Raw genomic sequence first — 22,868 nt, 5'->3', positions numbered from 1 at the left:
AGAAAACAGCACATAAATAACTTCTGAGGTAGAATACATGTTATGGTTGTAAATGTAGGGTTTTTAAAAACAGATTTGAATAATTTTTATTACAAAATTACAAATGTAAACTAGCTTTATTTGAGGATAGAATACTTTATGTATACAAAGAATAAAGTATCTTTACTTTGTATATGTAAAGAAGGAATTAAAGTGTTTAGAATATAAAAAAATGTTTGGTAAGAAGGTTAAAATATTGCCATTTAGAAATAACAGTATATTCCTTATGCAGGTGAGGGAGTTGTTTTATTCATGTAATGTTTGTGGTAGGTCTTAGTAGCTAATTTGGCAAGACTATCACAATGAAACATCAAATGTATTAGAAAGGATAGAACTAAAGTTTGAATTATGACACATTGCTGTAACCGATCACCTATGAACATCATACTATACGGAGTATATAGAAAGTAAAAGCAGTTTTAGTACAGCAAATATTTAAAGGTATGAAAATAGATGTACTTTCTATTTCTTAATCTACATTAGAGTTACATGAATGTTGGTTGTCAACCATTGCGCAATGGGTTTTTTTTGGGTGCATGTTTCTGTAGTATGTGTAATTCAAGACAAAATTAAGTATCTGTGTATGATATTGTTTTATTTACTTATTTTTATTATAATTATTGGGGTGTCACTAATAAAATCAAATAAGTTTTAAGCATACAATTCAACATGTCATATGCATATTGCATTGTGTGTTCACCACTCAGTTAGATTTCCTTCTATCACTAAATATTTGAGCCCTTTTACCCCTATCTACCTCCCTCTCCCCCAAGAGAGATTCTGTTTTAAAATACACAAAGCAAAAATGCTCAACAGTACCCCAAAATAATTAAGCCTCCTTTCGAGGACTAAAATTACATCATTCGAAGAATAAACTCATGAAAAATTCCAAACAAATTATTTTCAGGTAGGTAAACTAAATTATTTTCTCAGAAATCCAGAATCTAAAATCTGGATTTTTCAAGTACAATAGGACCACCATATGTTCCTTTTCAAATAAACCGAGTCTGCAGTGCTTTATGTAGTACTTCACATATTAAAGTAGTGGTCCAAGTTGGAAGGCAAAATGGAGAAGGGGGGCCGCAGAGGAGCTGACTTGCTTCTTCTTAAGAAAGAGAAGAATTAGGGTTATCACAACCAAATTATTTATAGCACTACAGAAAGTGGGAAGTATATAAATTAGGTTAAAAAGTATACTTCCGGCCCTTGAGCCCTTGAGCTTTTGAGCTACGCTTCTCTCACTTAGGCCTGCTTCCATGTCTGGAAGTGTACTATCACTTCTAATAAAGCTATTCTTTTCTGCTGTAAAAAAAAAAAAAAAAAGGTATACTTCCCTATAATCGTTTTTTCTGGCTTCCAGCCTCACAAGAGGCCACCCTCTCAAGCTACAGAGCTCCTCAGACTATTGGCTCAAATACAGAGTGAGAAATTGGAGAGAGGTGTCCAACAGAACAGATAGAAGGGATCAAGGAGAAGAAACTGGTAATAAACCTCAAAGACTGCTTACCTTTGAAGGAACTTTTAAGGTGAACTTAAAAAAACAAAACCAGCAAAAGATCAACTGCATAGCAAAAAGAAGTTTGTGAGGCTGACCACCTCTCACCCTTCCCATGACACCCACTGTACCATGTATATTCTTACAGCTGTTATTTCACCCTGAATTATCAGTCTTGGTTACAGGCTAACTCTTTCTGCAGAGCAACACCCTGTATCTCTGCAGTGCTCACCTCAATGACTAGCATAGTAAGGGATTCAGCTTATGTAGTCTTCTATGGGGACAATTTTAAATGCTAAGACTCATTTGGATAAATTTGGTATTTTTTCAGTATTTTTGAAGTTTGCCTAAAATTAGAATTTAAGTATGAAATAGTTCTTCAAAAGGAAGACAATGCAGAGGAAAGAGAGAATTCACACTCGAATACAGGCTATAATCCACAAATTAAGGACTAAATACTCAAAACATAACTTTTTAAATTCTCTACAATCGATAACAATATCAGTATTGTGTGCCAGAATTTGATCATCATTCAAGCCAAAATTTTAAGATTGCCAATACACAGTGTAATAACCATAAGAATGTATGTGAAGTATGTACTTCAATGCAACCAACGATTAAAATGTAAATTTTACAAGGCTTATTTTACTTACACCAACAAGATGTAAGATAAAGCTACCAATGATAATAAATACAAGTTCGAAAAGTAAATGACTCAACTTATTTGCTGCTGTTTGTTTGATGAAGAAAAATTTCCCATGAGAAAAGGAAGAAAATAAATCTACATCAAATATCTATGAAGCAAAAAAAAAAAAAAAAAAGTTGTTCCTTTCTACTCAAATACCCTAACGGCAAAGTTCCCAGATGTGTAAACTGAGATATTAGAGCATAGTTGATAACAGAGATCAAAGGTTTCAGTAATGTCAATCACTTTTAACTCTTAATACAAATACAAATTCACCCTAAGAATTAAGGGTGTGAACAAAGACTAAGGTACAAAGATGACTAATGTAGTGTTATTTTATAATATGAAAAACTGAAATCTATTGACATGTCTAGCAATGGACTAAGTTCTAGTATATCTGCTCAACATAGTATTTGTAGGTGATAAATGTAGAAAAATGTAATACAGACCTGAGTCAAAACTGTATTGTAATATGATCATATTTTAAAAAGAAATTGCTTAGCAGTGAGTTTGTATATGCATTTTTCTGGAAAAACATCTATACTCATAAACATGTTGATGGTAACCTAGTTACAGCAGTGACTGATACATCTACCAGAGGGTTTAAATAAAAAGAAGAAAAAGAAGAGTCTATCGTGGCTCTGATGAAGATTTTTCAAACTTCTCATTATTGCAGTAAGAATGCAAGAAATTATAAAGATTGTATAGTGTCTGTAACATTTTGTGATAAAGTTTAATCTGGCCTCTACTTGAGCCTCTTTTGAACTTCCCACATTTGACAATCCCTGGAGCTTCCTCGAAGACTGATATTTCTTTCCTGCCACTGCCTTCAACAGAGTAAATGAACGTCACAAAATGAAAACATGGGAACAATCACATTACTTACTATACAGTTTTAGCAGATTGTAGTACAGCTGGTCTCTATCACATTCAAATAGCTTCTGTGTCAGCTCCACTAACTTTTCTAGAGTTTCAACCTTAAAAATAAGATTTACAGATGGATCTAGATTGTGTAAAGGATATAGTACAGTTGACAAATCTTAATTGCATAATCCCTCAAATTAGCTTTATCCAAAGAGTAAATTAATTTTACTTCAAAAGGGCTGAGCATAATATGAATGTACTTAATGCCACTAAACTGTACACTTATAAATGGTTAAAATGATACATTTTGTTATATGTATTTTGTATTTTATATAAAATTTTAACTTAAAAAAATTTTTAACTTCAAGAGTTCAAAGACTACTGAAGTCAAGAACACAACATGTACAATTATCTAGATAAGGGAACCACGACAAGGTGCCTTTTGGAGAATTCTAAGCTATTTGGGGTGGAGGACTCAGTGAGTATATCCTACATTTATTAATAAGAACACTCCTCCACCCAAACATTATACTACTCTTCTCCTGTGGCTTTTACTTGGCAGGATATGAACAGATATCTGGACTGAAGGAGAGGTAAAGCAGAAATTCCACTGGGCTCCCATCAAGCAACTCCTCTGGTCACTAAGGACTGAAGCAGACGTAAATTGCCAAGGAGAAAAAGGCAGCCTGCTCAAACCAACAACTACGATAAATAAAGCGAGCTAAAATCATCAGAGCTCAACTTAGAATTTTTAGGAACTACTGCACCTCAGGAATAGAATTAAGCTATAGCTTATTTGGAAAACAACCAAAATAACATTGCTTCCATTAATAATGCTGTCTCTTAAAATCCCCAAATGCTCATAGGACATGCAGGACACTTGTTTTCTACTCACAGTTTTAGGTGCTTAAGACCAGAAATTAAACACAAACCTGATTACTTGAAATACATCTATCACAAAACCACTGAAGTCTTGTAGGTCGAGCTCTAATGCCTGGAGTCTGTAAAATAAAATAATCACAAGGCACACAGGTAAGGCTTTAGCTAAATGTTAATTTTCCCTCAAAAACAATTAGTTTTCCTTCTAATGCATCTGCTGCCTCCGTCCCAAACATATACACTAAAAGAAATCTATAACTTAAACCCAGTTATGAGAGATCTTTATCTTTCATAAAGTTATGAAGGATTAGAACAGAGCATAAAATGCAATCTATACTTAACCTGTGTCTAGAAAATTCCGGTTACTTTAAAATACTTCGAGATGAACTTTCATTTCATAAATCTTAATCATTAAAATGATCAAGCATTCTTTAGTTGAAAAAGAAATCTTGAAATGATGAACTAAATCGACTCCAAAATATGTCAAATTAAACACACATACACACGCACTTCAGAGATCCCAACAGATTCGAGGAGCGAAAATTATTAATATGTTAATATAGACTTATACAAAAATAAATCAGTGGCTTTTTTTTTTCAGAAGAAACATGCTTTGTAAAATTTAGTGATAAAAGTATTCTGACTACCATAAATGCTTGCCTAGTATCTGAAACTAAATGTCTAAAGAAGTAAGTACTTAAACTAAGCTGAGTACTTAAAATTAGTCTTAGTTTATTTCAATAAAAGAGATGTTATATCCTCAACTAAAAATTACTAAGGTTTGGTCTCTAATTCTGGCTTCAAAGCAATTATTTTACAACTTTGGATACTAGAATAGAAGACAAACCATTTAACATATAATTCCAAGGATTTGTCACTGTAAGTATACTATTTTCATCATCTGTATGAGGGCTTCACCATTAAATACATTCCAATCATAAGGAAACGACATACTCATTAGCCCTGGCTGCTCCAGGCTAGGAGGTACTTTTACTCCACTCAGCTTTGTTGACTAAATCAGGTACTCCTCAAATCTAATCTCTTATTTATAAGTCCTCATTACTTTTTATTTCTTAAAATAATATTGTACGATGTTACATTAGGAACTGAAGCAGAAACTAACATCTCGGAGCTCTGGTAGAATGACAGAAAAACTGGTACAGTAGAAGTTTTATAAGTGTCCACATTTTGGGATATAAAAAATAATTTTTCAATAAATTAATTTTGAAATATGTTCTCAAAAATCATTAATATTTACATTTCACATAATTTGTACTCAAGGATTTTCTCATATTATGTTTTGTTTCACATATATTACACTGAAAATGAAACCCACGTTGCCTGTATACAAAAAGCCCTTGAAAAAATACTAGATAATCCTCTTTAGAACATGGCAAAATGCAAGGGCTACATTCACTTACAACTTTCAATATTATTGCTGATCCAAAAACCAATGATCTAAATAGGACAACTTTTATGCAAACTCTTCCCTTTTGGGGCTGATTAATCTCTCTGTCACTGGCAGGACAGCTGACTTATATGGTAGACATTCCTATGTTTCATTTTGAAATTGAGAACTGTTTTCGCATATAAATCTCAATCATGAAAAGAACATCTAGGTCAGATTAACGAAATCTCCTAGGCTTCTGTCTACATTTCTGGCTTATCTCTTAACATCTTATTGAATTTTAAACACTGCAAGTTGAAAGCGAAAATAAAAAATGTAATAAAAACACGGAGAAAAACAAAATTCTAACTGGGAAGCTGAATGTAACTTATCAAAAACCAGTTAATGTTTAATTAAAACAATGGACTCACCTCTAGTTTTTTGTTTTTGCTATATACAATCTACTTAATGGACAGTGAGCATAAAATAATTATTGTAATAAAAAAAACCTGGCATATTTGTTTCCACTTGTGTTACTGTGCTTCAAAACACTTTCTGAGGTTCCAATTTTACTACTAGGTTCACTTGCATAAGAACAAAAATTAATCCAAAATCAAAAATAATTTTCATTACTTAAATTTCATTACATTACTCTGATATAAATTTGCTACTGTTATAATAGGCTTTTATGTATACTAGTAAAAATAGATATCAAGTAATTATTACCTTTAAAGTGAAAAAGAAATGATTCTTTTACTTCAAGCTCTACCTCAAGAAAAACAATCTTAAATTTGACTCAAATAGCAATTTTTAACCATTTTAATTTTTCTTGCCATTACTGCTAGAAACCGAAAATAGAAAACAAACAACTACCCCAAGCTTCACGTCTTCTAGTCAAAGAAGCGTGAGGAAAATCAAGTGCATAAGGGGGATGGGACAAACAAAAAACAGGAACCCAATTATGTATCGTCCCAGCTGGGATAGCAAGGGAAGGAAAAAGGTATCATGGAACTTATTAAACCTTTCAGTAGTTGTCTTTTTCTCCAAAATCTTTAGAGAAGACTTAAAGATCATGTCTAGTAAGGATAAAAATATGGATGATCAAGTCAAACTAACAGTCTACTTGAAACTAAACATGATTCACTTAACCAGGTATTACAGGAGATACTAAGTAAACTAACTCATGAGAGAGGGGTTATGAACTGGCATGAGAACGGATGTTTTTTTGAAATTTCAAAGGCCAGAGTGGGGGGGTGGGGGAGAACCTAGCTCTAAAATCCCTTCTGTATATATAAGATCCATTTAGCCTGTTAAGGAAGGCAAATAAGGACAAAACCCTGAATCTCATCTAATCAAGAACAAAGGGAAGAGTAACAAAGATTGGGACATGGTTGTAATCCAAACTTTTGGTCTTAAACACAAAGTCATAAAAAGAAAGTTTTCGCCTCCAAAGAAGAGAGCAAATTTACTCTGGCTGCAGTGTGATGGAAGGGTAATAGCAGATAAGAAGAAACAAAAGATTCAAAAAAGAGTACTTTTGGAGAAAAGGTAAATTGTTTTGGTGAGATACTGAAGAGTCAAGAGATGATGGAGGTCAAACTGAGATACATAAATTTATCAAATCAACACCTTATATACCTTAAACTTACACAATGTTATATCTTTTCTCACTTTTTTTAAAACATGAGATCATGGAGGTAGAAATGAATAGGGGAACCAACAGAAAATGTGAAATCAGGACCTGATTTCAAATTACATGACTACTGCTAACTAAACAAGCTAAACACACACACTGAAGTATCTTTGCCCTAGTTACTTCTCAGTTTTTTTTTTGTGAGGCTCATGTGAAGATGTATATGAAAATCATTTTAGAAGTATAAAAGTGTTACCAATATTACTAGTTACACTGTTTACTTTAAAATCTAGGGTTGAAACTCAAGGTAAGAAGTTAGAATAAGATATGCTAAGAAAGTTTAAAGTAGACTCTTACTCATCTTTGTGTTTATATCATGAGAACTTACAGTACACAAAATGAATTATCCAAACTGTGTTAATTTACTTAAATGACCTGCAACACTTCCTTCCTGGAACGTGACTGAGCTACCTTAAAAGATACTTGACTAAAAGAACGAAGATTTTCCTTTTTTCTTTTTTACAAAAAAATACCATCTTATTTTATCATAATTCATAGAAAAAGAGTGTGGGACAAGAACTCAGGTGGCCTGGATTTTAGTCCAACTCTCTGCTACTAAGAATCTGCTACTAATAAAAGAAGTAACACCTATAAAGACAACAAAATGTCTGTCTTTATGTATCAGGGGCCCCAAAAACAGTAAAGACATTTGACCCACTTCTGGGAAATGATCCTAAATAAATATCTGAAAACCAAATATGCCTTTTAGGTAAAGATGTGAATTATGATGATTACTAATAGCAAAAATCTTTATTAAAGGAAAAATGGACAAATAAACTTTAGTTCACTTATACAATGGAATGATGTGGCCATTAAAAGTAATGCTTAGAAGAGTTCTTTTTATGTGCAGAGAAATTCAGAGAGTGAGTAGGGTGAAGAAAGTATTAATAAGTTATAGGAATCAACTTATTTCTATTTTATATAAAAGAAATATGTATTGAATAAAGGATAGAAAAACCACAAAGATGACTAGATAGAGTAATGGAATCAATATTGAGTTTTTATACTTGGCATATTTTAAACAATAATATGTTTAAGTTGTATCTATACATGTGGGAAAAAATCATATTGATCATCATCACTGGTAAGACATAGATTAAGTTCACAAAATATATTTACCTGATATTATTATATAAACTTCTAAATATAATGTTTGAACATTTCCCAATGGCACATTTCATTCCAGAATGTGCCAGAAGAAGAATGGAAGGACTAGGGATAGCTGGTAGAGGATGAGACTGCAGAAAAGACAAAAGAGCTGACTTCAACGCAAGCAAGAAAGTCACACAGAAGGTAATAAAACTAACATTTGTTAAGTGTTTAATAACGTATCAGACACTCCAGATGTGGTCTTAGTGTTATCTGATAAGAGTCTTAAGAGACAGAACAAAGATAAAGGATGAAACCACTTTCCTGCCTCCTAGCCTCTGCACAGGCAGTTCCCTCTACCTGGAATGCTTTTGCTTCCACTCTTTATGTAACTGGTTCCCAACTGGTCCTTTAGTTTTCATCCCAAATATCACTCCTCAGGAAGATCTAGGCTTTAAATAGTTCCTTTTGATATCACTTTCTCTTAACAGCAATTATTGCATTTTATTGATTTATCTTTTGAAGGTCTACCTCTATGACTAGACTGTAAGATGTGATCAATAATTACTTGTTGAGGGAAGGGGGGAGGTGGGAGGGGAGAGAGAGAGAGAAAAGGAGGGAAGAAGGAGGGAGGACAAACTGGTCAAACTGGGAAGTCACTGAAATGTTATAACCATCTTCTTATAGGGTTTCATTGAGGAAGTTTCAGATGACGAATCTGCAAATGCCAATTCTAAGGGTTCATGATGAGAGTTGCTGTATCAGATCTTAGTTTACCTCAAGTCAGAGCTCTGATGATCTCATGCCTTTGTTAATTCACTCTACTTTCTGCTAAGGTCACTATTCTCCAATTATTAGATATCATTTGAAATGACTAAGTGTCTTAAAAATCCCTACAACTATTATCCTAATTCAGATCTTATTAATCTCACTGCCTCAAATCCCCTTTAATCTATCGTACATCCTCTGCTAGTATAAATTTCTTTTCAACACTGCTTAGAATCCATTGTCTTCAGAATGAACTCCAACCTGCTTATTCTGATATTGAAAGGTCTCTGGGGACAATTTACCCTTATAAAATATTTCTCACAAATCCTATACTACAGGATAAAAGAACTATTAGAAAATTGGAAAGTAAAATTTTCTTTGTTTGCATTTATGATCTTATATGTAGAAAATCCTAAAGATTCCACCCAATAACTATAGAACTAATCAATGAATTCAGTCAAGTTACAGGATACAAAATCAACAAACCAAAATCAGTTTCATTTCTATGCACTGACAACAAAATATCTGAAAAAGAAATAAAACAAACCCAATAGTATCAAAAACAATACAATACTTAGGAATAAATTTAACCAAGGATGTAAAAGACCTGTACACTGAAAACTAAAAAACTCTGATAAAAGAAATCGAAGACATAACTAAATGTAAAATATCTCATGTTCATGGATTGGAAGAATTAATATTGTTAAAACATCCATACTACCCAAAGCCATCTATAGATTCAAAACAATCCCTATCAAAATTCCAAATGGCATTTTTCACAGAAATAGAAAAAAAAAAAATCTTAAAATATGTAAAACACCACAAAAGATCCCAAATAACCAAGGCAATCCTGAAGAACAAGGCTGGAGGCATCATACTTCCTGGTTTCAAGCTATACTACAAAGCTACAGTGATCAAAACAGCATGATACTGGCATGAAAACAGACACATATACAATGAAACACGATCAAGAGGCCAGAAATAAACCCTTGCATATAAGGCCAACTAATATTTGACAAAGGGGCCAAGAATACTCAGTGGAGAAAAGATAATCGCTTTTAATAAATGACTTTGGGAAAATGGGATAACCACATGCCACTTACAAAAACTAACTTGCAATAGATTAAAGACTTTAACATAAGACCTGAAATGGTAAAATTATTTGAAGAAAACATAAGGAAAAGCTTCTTGATATTGGTGTTGGCAATTATTTTTTGGATAAGACATCAACAATACAAACAATGAAAGCAAAAATAAATAAGTAGGACTACATGAAACTAAAGAGCTTGTTCTGCACAGCAGAAGAAACAATCTGAAATGAAAAGGCAATCTATGGAATGGGAGAAAATATCTGCCAGTCATATATCTGAACAGGAGTTAATACCCAAAATATGTAAAGAATTCATATAACTCAATAGCAAAAATAAATAAATAAATCCAATGAAAAAATGAGCAGAGGAACTGAATATACATTTTCCCAAAGAAGATATACAGATGACCAACAGGTACATGAAAAGATTCTCAATATCACTAATCACCTGAGAAATACAAATCAAAACGCAATGAGTTATCCCCTCACATCTGTTATAATGGCTATCATCAAAAAGACAAGAGATAGGTGTTATCGAGAATGTGGAAAAAAGGGAACCCTTGTGCACTGTTGGTGGGAATGTAAAATGTTACAACCACAATGTTTGAAAAGAGTATGGAGGCTCCTCAAAAGATTAAAAATAGAACTACCATGTGATCCAGCAATTCTACTGGCTATATATCCAAAGGAAATGAAATCGGGATCTCAAAGTGATATCTGTACTCCCAAATTCACTGCAGCATTATTCGCAAAACCAAGACATGGAAACAACCTAAGTGTCTGTCTATGGATGAATGGATAAAGATGTGGTAATATATTATATAGAATGGAATATTATTCAGCCATGAGAAAGAAATCCTGACATTTGTCACTTGGATTAACCCTGAAGGCATTATGCTAAGTGAAGCAAGTTAGACAAAAGACAAATATTGTATGGTATCATCTATACGTGGAATCTTAAAAAGGTGAACTCCTAAAAACAGAAAGAAGAACGGTGGTTGCCAAGAGCTCAGGGGTAGGGGTGGGAGAAATGGGGAGATGTTTGTTGGTCAAGGATACAAACTTCCAGTTATAAGATGAATAGGTTCTGGAGATCCAAGGTAAAGCATGGTGGTTACAGTTACCAATGCTGTATTATTTACTTGCAAGTTTCTAAGAGCATAGATCTTAAATGTTCTCACCGCAAAAAAGAAATGGTAATTATGAGGTGATGGAGGTATTAACTAAAACTATTGTGGTAATCATTTTGCAATATATAAATATATCAAATCAATACCTCGTAAACTTACACAATGTTATATGTCAATTATATCTCAATAAAGCTGGCGGGGGGGGAACTGTTTTGCGATTTCCCCTTCATGCTTCTTTGCTCCGCCACTAATACTTCTAATACACTTCCCATCAAACTCTCGAATGTTAAAGTGCTACCACATCTCTCGGTCTCTACCTCATGCCCCATTTCTCCAGAAAGTCTTGCCTAATTTCCTACAATGGGAGTAAGTTCTACTCTTGAACTCTTAGAATTATTTATGCTTTTCTTATAGCAGTTAACACTTCTCAGTCTTACATAGCAATTATCTTCATGTAGTAATCTCATGTTCAAGGAGCTTCACATTAGCTTCTTAGGGCTTGATCTTAGTCTGAATCACTTTTATCTTTTACTTGCTTTCTTTTGGGAAAAAAATAACACTTTTTTTGAGTATAAGAATATATATGCTCATTATAGAAAACTCAGGAAATATAGAAAAGTATAAAGCAAAACACCAGCTATAATTCCACCCTCTTGTAATAATCCATGTATAGAAATAAAAGACTATGTTAAAATGTATTATATATAATACATAATATATGTATGCCAACTCATTTTAAAAACAAGTAGTCATATTATACACTGAATCTTACCTCCTCTTTCTTCATTTAATGTGAGCATTTTAATGAGTGGTTTATCTTATCTCCCTCAATGCTTCAAATACAAAGAAATTTCATTGTATATTCTGCTCTAGAAATTCAACTCTAGTGAATCTACCCATTGACATGACACCACTGCATTTTGCAGAATAATAAAAATGTTGCTCAGTGTTTATAATATTCTTTCATATGCTGATATTGTCTTAGTTTATTAATTTTCATTACTTCTTATATTTTCAATAATTCTTAGAAAACTATTAAGAGAACTCCAGGTACTGAATTTTAACAGTGAAAAAAAGCAAGTTCCCAACTTTAATTCAACTCCACGACCATTAAAAAAAGGTGATTGAAAATGTGCTTCAGTATTTTCTCATATATTATCCACCTTGCTGTCCTATTCTAGGGTACTCCAGGGATTCTGTAAAGCTACTCTTTAACTTTAAAGCAATTTTGTACATATCCACTCTGAAAATTCCGTCATCAGTAAACAGCCATTCCTAAGTGATTAGACTCAATGATGCTGTACATTGGCAATGCTTTAGAGAAATTAAGAGACAGTCTTCTCTTGCTTATTCATGTGACAAGCATATATCTTAAGCTAAGCACCATAATGTGAATTATGTAGGGTAAAGAGGACAACAAATCTCAACCTTTAAGGGGCAAAGAGAATTAATATTATTGATTACTACATAATCCAGGAAACACAAAACTTGCTTTAAAAATACATTATATGATTGAATCTTAAAAAAAGATACTATATTCCCTTTTATAGATGAGGAAGCATAAAAAGGTTTAGTAACTTGATCATTATCACACTAGCAAGTAGATGGCAAAAGGAGAACTCACTCTTATACTTTTGGTTCTTCCTATTGCATCTTCCTTATTACACAGAGGCACATGACTACTTATTGTAAAACCTCTCATTGCTATAATCTGAAGATCTTAAAGCAGTTAACACTTCTGAGCTTCATTTCTGTTCTGATCAGTGCCCTGCTAACACTGATAACGTGCACACAGAGCAGCAGAACTCAACAGGCCAGCAACTCCCCTCACATTTTCAGATATACCATGCACTTACAATGAAAGAACTGATACTGTTTTCTAGAAAATACAAATGGACTACTTGAGCTACAGAAACATTTGTCCAGGAAAGCATGTCTCACTTCCCTTTGACAGGAAGATCAATTGAGTTATAAGACAGACTAAAAGAGAAGAAAGATCTGAATTAACTTCACAGTCCTTCATTTATTTCCATGCTAAACTTTTCTCTGAAAAATATCAGGAGAAAATAATAATATTCTGGCCTGTATGCCTACATTTTCGATTTCATGACAAGCAGTCATCAATATATAAATAAGAAGGCCAAACACCACCTTTGTATACCATCCACCCTGGGCACTTTTGGAAAATGACACTGAGTTATGGCAAAGTATGATCTGAGAGAAATATGATTATCGATATATTTACAAATTTATTTTGATCACATTAAATATTTTCTCTTAAGATGATGGATCCATCTTCTGTGGAATGTCTTGCTTAAAGGACATAAAATTGTTTAATAGTGAAACTAATCACAATTAGAACAGACTTTATAGTTGCCCTTTGACTTACCAACCTTAGTAAAGCAAAATTTCAGTCAAGCCTAGATACAATATATTAATCCTAAATAGGCCAGGTTTGTTGCCTACCATTTCCCATAAGCTGCTTACCATAGTTAAAAAAAAAAAAAAAGAAAAAGAAAAAAAGGAAAAGAAGAAATTTTAAATTAAATGCCAAATAGTTGCAGACAGCACTTGTTTGGCTGATTAACTTGTAGACAAGCATTACAAATAAATCTGAGCATGGTCTGCAGCAAATTAAATTCCACTGCTTTTAAGAACAAAGAATTCCTTGGCAAAGAGGATTAGCAACTTTACACGTTCCACAATCCAAGATTTATGCAAATATCATTTTGATATATAACAGTGAATTTAACAAAGTGAGGAAACAAATTCAACATACAACCAGGCTGCCTTTTCTGAACTGTAATTATATACAATAAAGAAGCTGGCCGAGTTTTCCCCCACCTGCCCCATTACTGAGATTGAATTATATTAACATGAATCAGAACAAGTCTAATTAAAGGTTAAAATTTTTAAACATATCTTAATTAAGAGTCTAAATAGCTGTACAATTAGAATACTGTAGTTAAAATTGTACCTCAATGATCTTCTTGGCCTCCTTGTAATTTCCTGTTTGTAGAAAGGCAAAGAAGAGATCATAGAGCATTGTCATTTCACCCTGTTCTTGGCTCACAAAGTCCATTGCTAGAGAGGAAAGAAGAAAGAAGAAAAAATATAGAGAAACACAATATCTCTTGAAGTTCTGGAAAAATACAAAAAAACTTCGAAACAAATATTTAGAGTAACTTAAAGATTATAGCTTTGCCAACCAGTTTCTGGTCACATTCCTTAACAGCGTACATTTGACATTAAGTACCCAAGACCAGTTTCAAAGAGAACTGGTGAGAATAGGGTTAAAAAATCCTCATAAAGGCAGATAAATAATCAAGAAGCAGAACGAAAAATAACAGAGGGGCAACTTTTCAAAATGAATAGTTATTAAAATCAAGAACATTTATAATACTACTTGATATAAATCTACCTGATATTTTTCTCTTCAATTTAGAAGTGTTAACAAAGTTTCTCTGGATGTACCTGCTTTTCTGTTAAATTTTCTCTTCACAGGAATGCATTAAGATTAAATAAGCAATGGGGGCGGTGGGGGGAGAGGGGGAGAGCCCCAAGTACATCGAGATATTAGAAGGTGACTAACCTTTCTGGATTAGATCGGTCTCGCCTTTCTCTATCAGTTTACACAGGACATCATGAATTCTTGGTAATATTTTATATTTTTCATAGCAACCAATGGAGGCTTCAAGAGCAGCAGGTAAGTCATCCCTTAGAAACATAAAAATATTAACAATGAATTAAATATATCTAATTAGCTTAGAGATATGTAGAATGACCAGTCAAAATGTACATGGACTGAGCTTTTAGGTAGAAAACCACGAAGCCAAAATTGGCGGGGGGGAAGTAAAAGAAACAAGCCTTATATATAAATAAATATTTAGAGTACAGACATCATTAGTAGTTCTGTTTTCCTTGCTTCGTCTTTTATTATTTTGCTTGCTAAATGGCACTATAAAAAAAAAAAAAAAGTCCAAATAGATAAAGGCATTCTCTGAGATTATTATAAATAAAATCTGATGTTACAGAATAAGTTGCTCTAAGAATGCATTATTTCTACCATCAAATAGTTTTTCCACTTCTTATGTACTTATGGTCTTCAGTGATTCCAAATTTGGGGGCTTTTATTAAATGTCCATCAATAGCTCTCAAGGAATTTTCAAACAATTTCAAGTTTATCATCATATTTTTCATACTGCCACCTCTCCAAGGTAATAAGAAAACAACTTCAGAATTCACATATATATAAATTTATTGTTGCTAAAACTAGGATATTCTATAGTCAGTGAATTCTAGGGAAATTCTTAAAAAGTTTTCTTCAGAGGTTAAGCTTTTAAAACTTATTTCCAATCATAAAGTCAAGACTTCTCTTATGTGTAATAAATTAAAATAAAAAGATATTTAATAAAATAAAGATATTAAAATAAAGATATTTCCATTAAGTCACAAGTTTCTGAAGCAAGAGTGTAGAAATATATTCTCAAAAACTTTTTTCTTTAAAAGTGACAGTATGAGAAAGCGACTGTAAGACTTTAGAAAAGCTGTAGAGGTTATGTGTCTCTACTTGCCACCCTCCTTTATTTTTAAATACATGAGGAATTAAAGCATCTAGAGATTGACTGATTACTACTAAGTAACAGAAGAAGGCACTGCCATCAGGTCCCTGGACTTCCCAATTTCAGTAGAGTATATTTAACTGTACATTATACTCTAATGAAAGCACGGTTGTTTGTTTAACCTAACAAAGTGGTGCAATTGAGAATAAAAAATTAAATACTTTTGGAAGTATGAAATATTTTTTAAAAAATAGGCATGGTTAGAGACATGGACTAAAGTACAACTAGTATCAGTGACAATCTACGTGGAGAAAACACATTTCTCTCACACACAAAAGTTTTAAAAAAGGAAGAAAGCCCCTTTTTTTCTGTTGAAGCCCTAACATTTTCATCCATTATACAAATGTTATGTTGCCCTAGATTGAATTACTATTTTTATCTAGATTAAGATTTTAAACTGTACAAAAACCGTAAAATACCATGAGGAAGTGTTAATTTTACTGCAATAATACTGACACAATGAAAACCGAGACTATCCTGATGGAACTCTACCTTATCTCCTTTACTGAGCCCTGTTTACAGTGCATCTTCTGGCACCCCACAGAGGCATTTGAATTTTTGTCATTTGGGGTGAAGACTAAATTACAGGTTAATTTCAAAACCGCAAGTAGATGTTGCAGGCTAGATTACTGTCATACAAGAGAAATGCTACAGTAGCTACCACATATGATATAAAGCTTTATATAATCAGTATTTTCCCCTGCTTCAGACACAAGTTCAGTTATTACCTTCCCACAATTCCATTTAATAGAAAACTACTAAAATATTTTTAAGAGAAAAACTAACACATACTGATTTTTTTCAAAGTGATATAATTTGCTTTTTCAGATCAATTCCCAAACTAGACTAGTAATGTCTCAATTGTATTTCCTCTACATTAGGTCAAAGCTATCAATAAATGAATGAATAATTGTACTGTCAATCAAAGAGACATGTTAATAGTCTTTGGTCTCCAAATATATGCTTCTGAAGATTATACATGCTCAGAACAACAACAGAAAAGACAAGAATAGCAAAATGGAAATAATTCGTATACGTTAGAAATTTTAAGTACCCATATTATTGCTCTCAGGTTGCCAACAAAATGAATTATAAATCCATAATGAAGCATTTAATATAAAGTGTATTGATGATAGAAATAAACTAATGACTCTTCTATTCTTTTCGATCTCTATCTACATTCTGACTTACGGTTGGATCATGTCACTTTAAAAAGAGATAAAAATGCCCATTCCTCCTGTAATTTGAAATCATCATTAATCTTTCCTATTAAAGCTTGGAAATGTAAGTGATGTTAATGAAAAACATGAAAAAAGTATCTATAATTCACATTGCTATGAAAATAGTTATATACTCATAGGAGTTTTGAATTTCCATCCTATTGATAAGTATACTACATGCAGCTCAGCTACAGCAATGTGATACAGTTCTAGAAGTGATGATGAAAAGCAGATTATCACAATGGCTGAACCCAAGGACCTTTGGGTTCCTTCCCAGTTCTAATACTCTAAATGTGAAGTTCCTTAAATTTGACCTTATTAGGTTCATCAACCCAAATGTTTCACAACAGCACAGAAAATCATCACATGTAAATACCACTTTTTATCAAGTGGTATGAAATCAGTAAGAGCAGCAAAATATCACAAGGAAAAAGGTGGAAAATGCTTTATACCCAAAATGTGGGACATAACACTAACTTACCAATTAATGTACTTCTGGTTTCTGTGACCTAAAATGATTCTCTGATTTCCTTTGTACACTTTAAAACACTAGAACTGATTTAAAATCCTACTCTAAAATAACAATAATCCTCTGAAGAAATCTTGTGGATAAAATTAATTCTGGATTCAAAACTTTGATTCCATGCTTATTTCAGTATATAAGCATAATTCTTAAAGCTTTATCTACAAATGGGTCACAAATTTTAAAAAGTCCATTCCTGATAAAAATTTAGCTGCTGTTTTCACAAACTTCAAATAATATTAAAAGAAAATCAACTCTACAACATACTATTATTTCTTTAAAAAGAATCCACTGTGATATTTTCAATGACTAGACCCCCCAAAAAATAGTTCAGTGAAACACATAATCTTCACGAATAAAACTATATATGCTAATATAAGTAGGCAATCATTTAAACAATATTTTGATTGATGCAAATTAATGTTTTATCAAAATTCTGTAAGCCTGTTAAATAAAGGTAGAACAGAGGAAAGGAAGATTCTATAATTCTAAGTTTTAAGAACACATAATATACAATAGGCAGAATCCAGTGAATAATTAAAACACTTAAAAGTGAGATTTATTTATTAACTTGAATGGACTTACCTGGCCCATATTAAAATTCATTCCTGAAATCTCTAATTCACTTTTTAAGGGAACATGACCATATATAAAACTACTACAAACTTAATTTTGCATTGTTACATGGAGCAACATCCAAAAACGCAAACTTGAAGCTCACAGGGGTAAATCTGATGTTACCTCTTGTTTTAGTCCTTATGAAATTTAAGTATGTGACAATGTCCCTGACAGAAAAACAAACACTGGACATACATACACAGGAAGCATTTACTGATCCGAAAAATATCTACTTAAAGGTACCAGGAAACAAAGCACTCTTAACTCAAATTTCTCACTATATAAAACTAAAAATTACAAATATGTTTCATACGATCTTGAATTGTTAGAACAAGAACAACCAGTGACAACTATCTATTCAGAGAGTATACTTAATTTAAAAAAAAACATATATTTGGAATAAAGTGCTTCAACATTATACATAAAGTGTTAGAGAAGTGCCAATTCACCTAAATGACTTATTGACTGAAAAGCTCTCAAAATCTGAAATCACTAGAGAAAAGAGGGGCTTTAGGGGAGGAAAAAAGTTTAAAACAAGAGGGGAAAAAATGTTTCAACACTCTAAAATCAAACTATTCTGTAAATCTTAGGCAGATGTTTAGTATGGAGAAAAATCAATTCAGGAGAAACCATCGTCTTCACAAAAATTATTCTGTTAAGAGAACCAGCCCTTGAAAGAGCTAAATGTTTTTTTTTCTGTTCATCATCTATAAATGAAGAATCTTCAAGGAGACTGGTGTTGCAATTACAACTAATCCTCCCCAAAAAATTAACTGTGTTGAAGGCTTTGTAATTTCCCTAGGTACAATTTAGCTGTCACTTACTTTAAAATTTACTCAAACATGCGTTCGGAATAGCACTAACTTCACATGTCAAGTGCTTTCCAGCCAATTGAGTCTAAACTGGAAGTCGGTGTTAAACAACTGAATGATTAGACAAGATAGCTCATTTCCCTGCTCTTTTGTTCAGAATAAAATGCCACATTTACATTATCAGGCTCAACAGGATTTTCTGACAGAGGGAGAAAAAACCCTACTGAACACTGTCCGCACTAAGCACATGAAGCCTGTCATTTACCAATCATCCTTCAAAAAGCAATAGCCATGAATGTAACTTAATTACGACCCAATGATCCTTGACGAAAAATCATCTTATCACTGTCCTGTCCCCCTAGGGCAAATGAACCACTTTTGTCCTTTGGCACTGATGATGCTAAATTCTTAATTGCAATAATGGAGTAAAAGAGCCAAACCTCCTAATTTCCTTTCAGCACATAAAGAGTTTTACTCTAGAAGGCAAGCATTCCCATAAATAATAAAAGTATCCAGTACAAATGAAGACGCTAAAATTGAAGGGGAGTGTATATGACAGAATAACCAGCATTTAATAAAGTATATTTCCCATTTATGTAACATTAAAGTGTAACAGTGAGTTTTAAAACTTATATTGTTATAGGTTCCTCTTACAGAAATTATGAGTTTTAGGAAGAACTCAAGATTAACTTAGCAAGAGTTCTGGGAGGATTATATAAAGTCTATAATTCACTTAAATGAAATGCATATGGGCACATACAGATTATAGCACAAATCAGCACTGAAAAATCCTTAATGGAAAGCAAAAATTAAAGCTTCTTTGATCAATTGTACTAAATAATCCAGTTAAACAGCTTGAGATATTTTTCATATGTGATGAAACCAAAATAGATCTGCTATAAAACAAGTGATTCTGAAGCTGCATCATACAAATTCTTATGCCTTTCAACTAAATGGCCCAGATTTTATTAATTTCATTTCTTTTACCACAGCATAAAAGCTCTTTTAACCATTTAAAGCATGTCTTTTTTCCTTAATATGGAGCATCTGGTCATTTTCCAGAATCAGGCATGATTTTAATTAAAAAAAAAAAAATTTTAAGTAGTTACAAAACAATGTTTAAAATAACATTCATTTAGACTACATGTAGACAAATGGCTTATAAAATAATACTAATGAAAATGGAACACATGAAAATTTTGTTCAACTGCATATTTTTCTGTTTAATGCAAGTATCATCATTTTAATAATACAAAAGCAGATTAGTTTACCAATTTGTTTATAATTTGGTAAACCTGTTGTTTTGGCAAAAAATAAAAACAAAATATATTTTCTATATCTATAAAGCTTTTTATACATTATCCAAGTAATAAAATGACATAATGTTAATTTCTCCTGTGTTTTATCTAATACTGGGAAAGTCAGCTCAAAAATTAAAATCTACTAAATCTTAAAGATCATCTTTCTAAGGGGCTCAACCTCAGGAATTTGCTCCAGAATTACAACATGTTAAGTGTTGGCCTCTTTAGTCTTTGCAAAGACATTACAAAAAGATGCTTGCCTTTGAATGAAAAGATGAAGATTTTGTATGATGTTCTGAAATGGTTTTCATAATTTTATCTCAAATTTGAATAAATAAGGCTCATCCTACTGATGAGCTCATACCTGCTGAGGTCAATTACATGATATTAGTGAATATTAAACTTATTTAATCAAATCAAATACATATGGATTTTTTGGCAGGCTAATGTAGTTAATCCTAGTACTGCACTTGTCACGACTGAATAAATTATCTTCCATCAGTTGGGGAAAACACAACTGGAAAAAAGTTTTAAAGTCAATTTTTTCTTTCAACTTATCCCCGACTAGCAGTGCTATTACTGTTTTCTCCAATTTTTTAAATGTGAAATTTCCTTTGTCTCCTTTTTATTATTCTCATGACTCTAAAACAGGTAACAGAACCTTTTTATTATGATAGATGAAACTGAAAGATCTTGTCATGGAGACTGACTCTGCAAAACAAGGATAGTGAAAAAAGACCTAGGCAAATAAAAAGAAAAGGTAATTATTTCTCTATGTATCTGAAACTGGTGAGAATTCACAAAAGATGCTAATTTAGATTTCTCTAGCTTAATTAACAAGGACAGTCAAATTTTACTTAGACATACAAACCTCTGACTGTACTGTACAACCAAAAGCACAGGGGACACTCCAGGGTAACATCTAAAGCCCACGCTATTTATTTCTATGTTCCCTTGGGTAAGCTCTCCTTGGTTCATGAGCCCCATCTGCAGACCTCTTTTGGAAACCTTCAGTGTCTCTTCTGTCTTCAAAGTATTTCTACTTGTAAGATACTTTTCTAGCAGGGCCTCATTTTCACTATTAATTATTTTATTTTTGCCCAGTAGTGGAGGAGGGCCTAATTCTTCTGGGCACTGGGCCCATTTTTTCAAATCCCTATGCAGAGTTCCACATGCAATTTGCAGAGATGGGTCTTTTAAACAGTCGAAAAATTCTAGTAGGAAACATATTAATTATAGGATTTCTATATAACATTGATTGTGAACATGAACACGCAATAACAGTAATTGTTTGAATCACTATTTCTTTAAAAGGATATAATGCTGAGACTGTGGAGGTTAAGATTTGGCCAATATTCTAACCTGATAAATTGTTTTTTGATTGGATGACAAAGGAAATATTTCATAAAATATGTGCATGTACATATGTATGCATGTATATTTATACACACATTTCCTAACATACAACTAGTTAAAAGAAATGTTTTCCATTCTACATTTTAAATTCAATGATAAACCATTCATTATATTCAATTAATTATAACCCCTAATAATGAAAAACTATCAGAAATTTGGGGAAATTATGAGAATCATTAAAATATATCTTTTATTTTTCTCCTGGCATTGATAGAACATCCATACTAAAATCAGAAAACCCCAATAGCGAAATAAGCAGATTAAAAACTGCATTAAGCCACAGAAAAGATGACAAAGATGATCTAGGAAATTAAAAAAGAAAAAAAAGCAAAAGGAAAAGAAGATAATAAAGGGTGCTTAATCAACTTACAAAAATGTTTTACTCATTAAAAGAGAGCGGGATGATTTTGATTTGCATTGCAAATGATACCTTAAACTGGGCACCAATACGAGCATTTGAAATGTAAGAATTTTGAACTGAGTAAATCTTGCCCCATCAACAAAATTCATCTTCTTCACACAAGGCACAGAGACATGATCTACAATGTTTACCAAAGCTAGAAAAACTGTATTGGTACATGCAATTAAAATAAAATACCATCTGGAGAAAATGAGCACTGAAGAGATGCTATTACTCTGTTACCTGAGTAACAGTCATGATCAAAAGCCCCAGGGAATCCTTCTTTGTTATACTTATTAATAATTAACACTTATAAGGCTCAAAACTGGGAATAAGCTAGATTCGATGTCATGTAGTATCACCACATGTCCCCCAAAAATCACCATACACCATCCCATTGAGAAGTAATCCACAGGACCACAGGGATGCTGCTGATTTTAAAGGTCACCTAGTCCATATGAGTCCTCTTATTCTCGGCAACCTTCAAAGCTTTCACAGCACCACACAGTATTTACAAACTATAATCCCCAAATGATTAGACTCATTCTTTTAATGCCAACATTTAAAATTTTAAATTCAATTAACTTACTTTTCCAGATAAAGAGTGACCAATGGGGAACTTATGGTAGTAGATGGTTTCGTTAACCCCAGAGTCACGATGGCTTCATGCAACTGTTTTACTGTTTCAGTTTCACCTCTTAAAGCTGCGCCATTTAGGATGTGAAAAAAGGACAAGACTGTTGCATCTTTGATAAGAACATCCTTCTCTTTCATTTCCTTTAGAATGTTAATAGCATCTACAAAGAAGGAACACAAAAGACCCTTAGGTAATTTCAT

General features: G+C 32.6%; 1 protein-coding gene across 2 annotated transcripts in view; it reads right to left on the bottom strand.

Moving 5' to 3' along the window:
* The window catches only part of LRPPRC (leucine rich pentatricopeptide repeat containing), a 92,251-nt gene that overhangs the window by 29,569 nt on the left and 39,814 nt on the right, over positions 1-22,868 (bottom strand). For both annotated transcript variants that reach the window (XM_006909635.3, XM_025045076.1), the window contains exons 23-27: positions 22,621-22,828; positions 14,712-14,836; positions 14,097-14,203; positions 4,016-4,084; positions 3,106-3,196 (exon numbers count right to left, since the gene is read on the bottom strand). In XM_006909635.3, coding sequence (XP_006909697.1) covers positions 3,106-3,196; positions 4,016-4,084; positions 14,097-14,203; positions 14,712-14,836; positions 22,621-22,828 — 600 coding nt within the window. The remainder of the gene's footprint in view (positions 1-3,105; positions 3,197-4,015; positions 4,085-14,096; positions 14,204-14,711; positions 14,837-22,620; positions 22,829-22,868) is intronic.

The sequence above is a fragment of the Pteropus alecto genome, unplaced genomic scaffold, assembly GCF_000325575.1.
Source record: "Pteropus alecto unplaced genomic scaffold, ASM32557v1 scaffold131, whole genome shotgun sequence".
Lineage (NCBI taxonomy): Eukaryota > Metazoa > Chordata > Mammalia > Chiroptera > Pteropodidae > Pteropus > Pteropus alecto.
The sequence above is the reverse complement of the archived record's forward strand: the minus strand, read 5'-3'. Positions and strand labels throughout refer to the sequence as shown.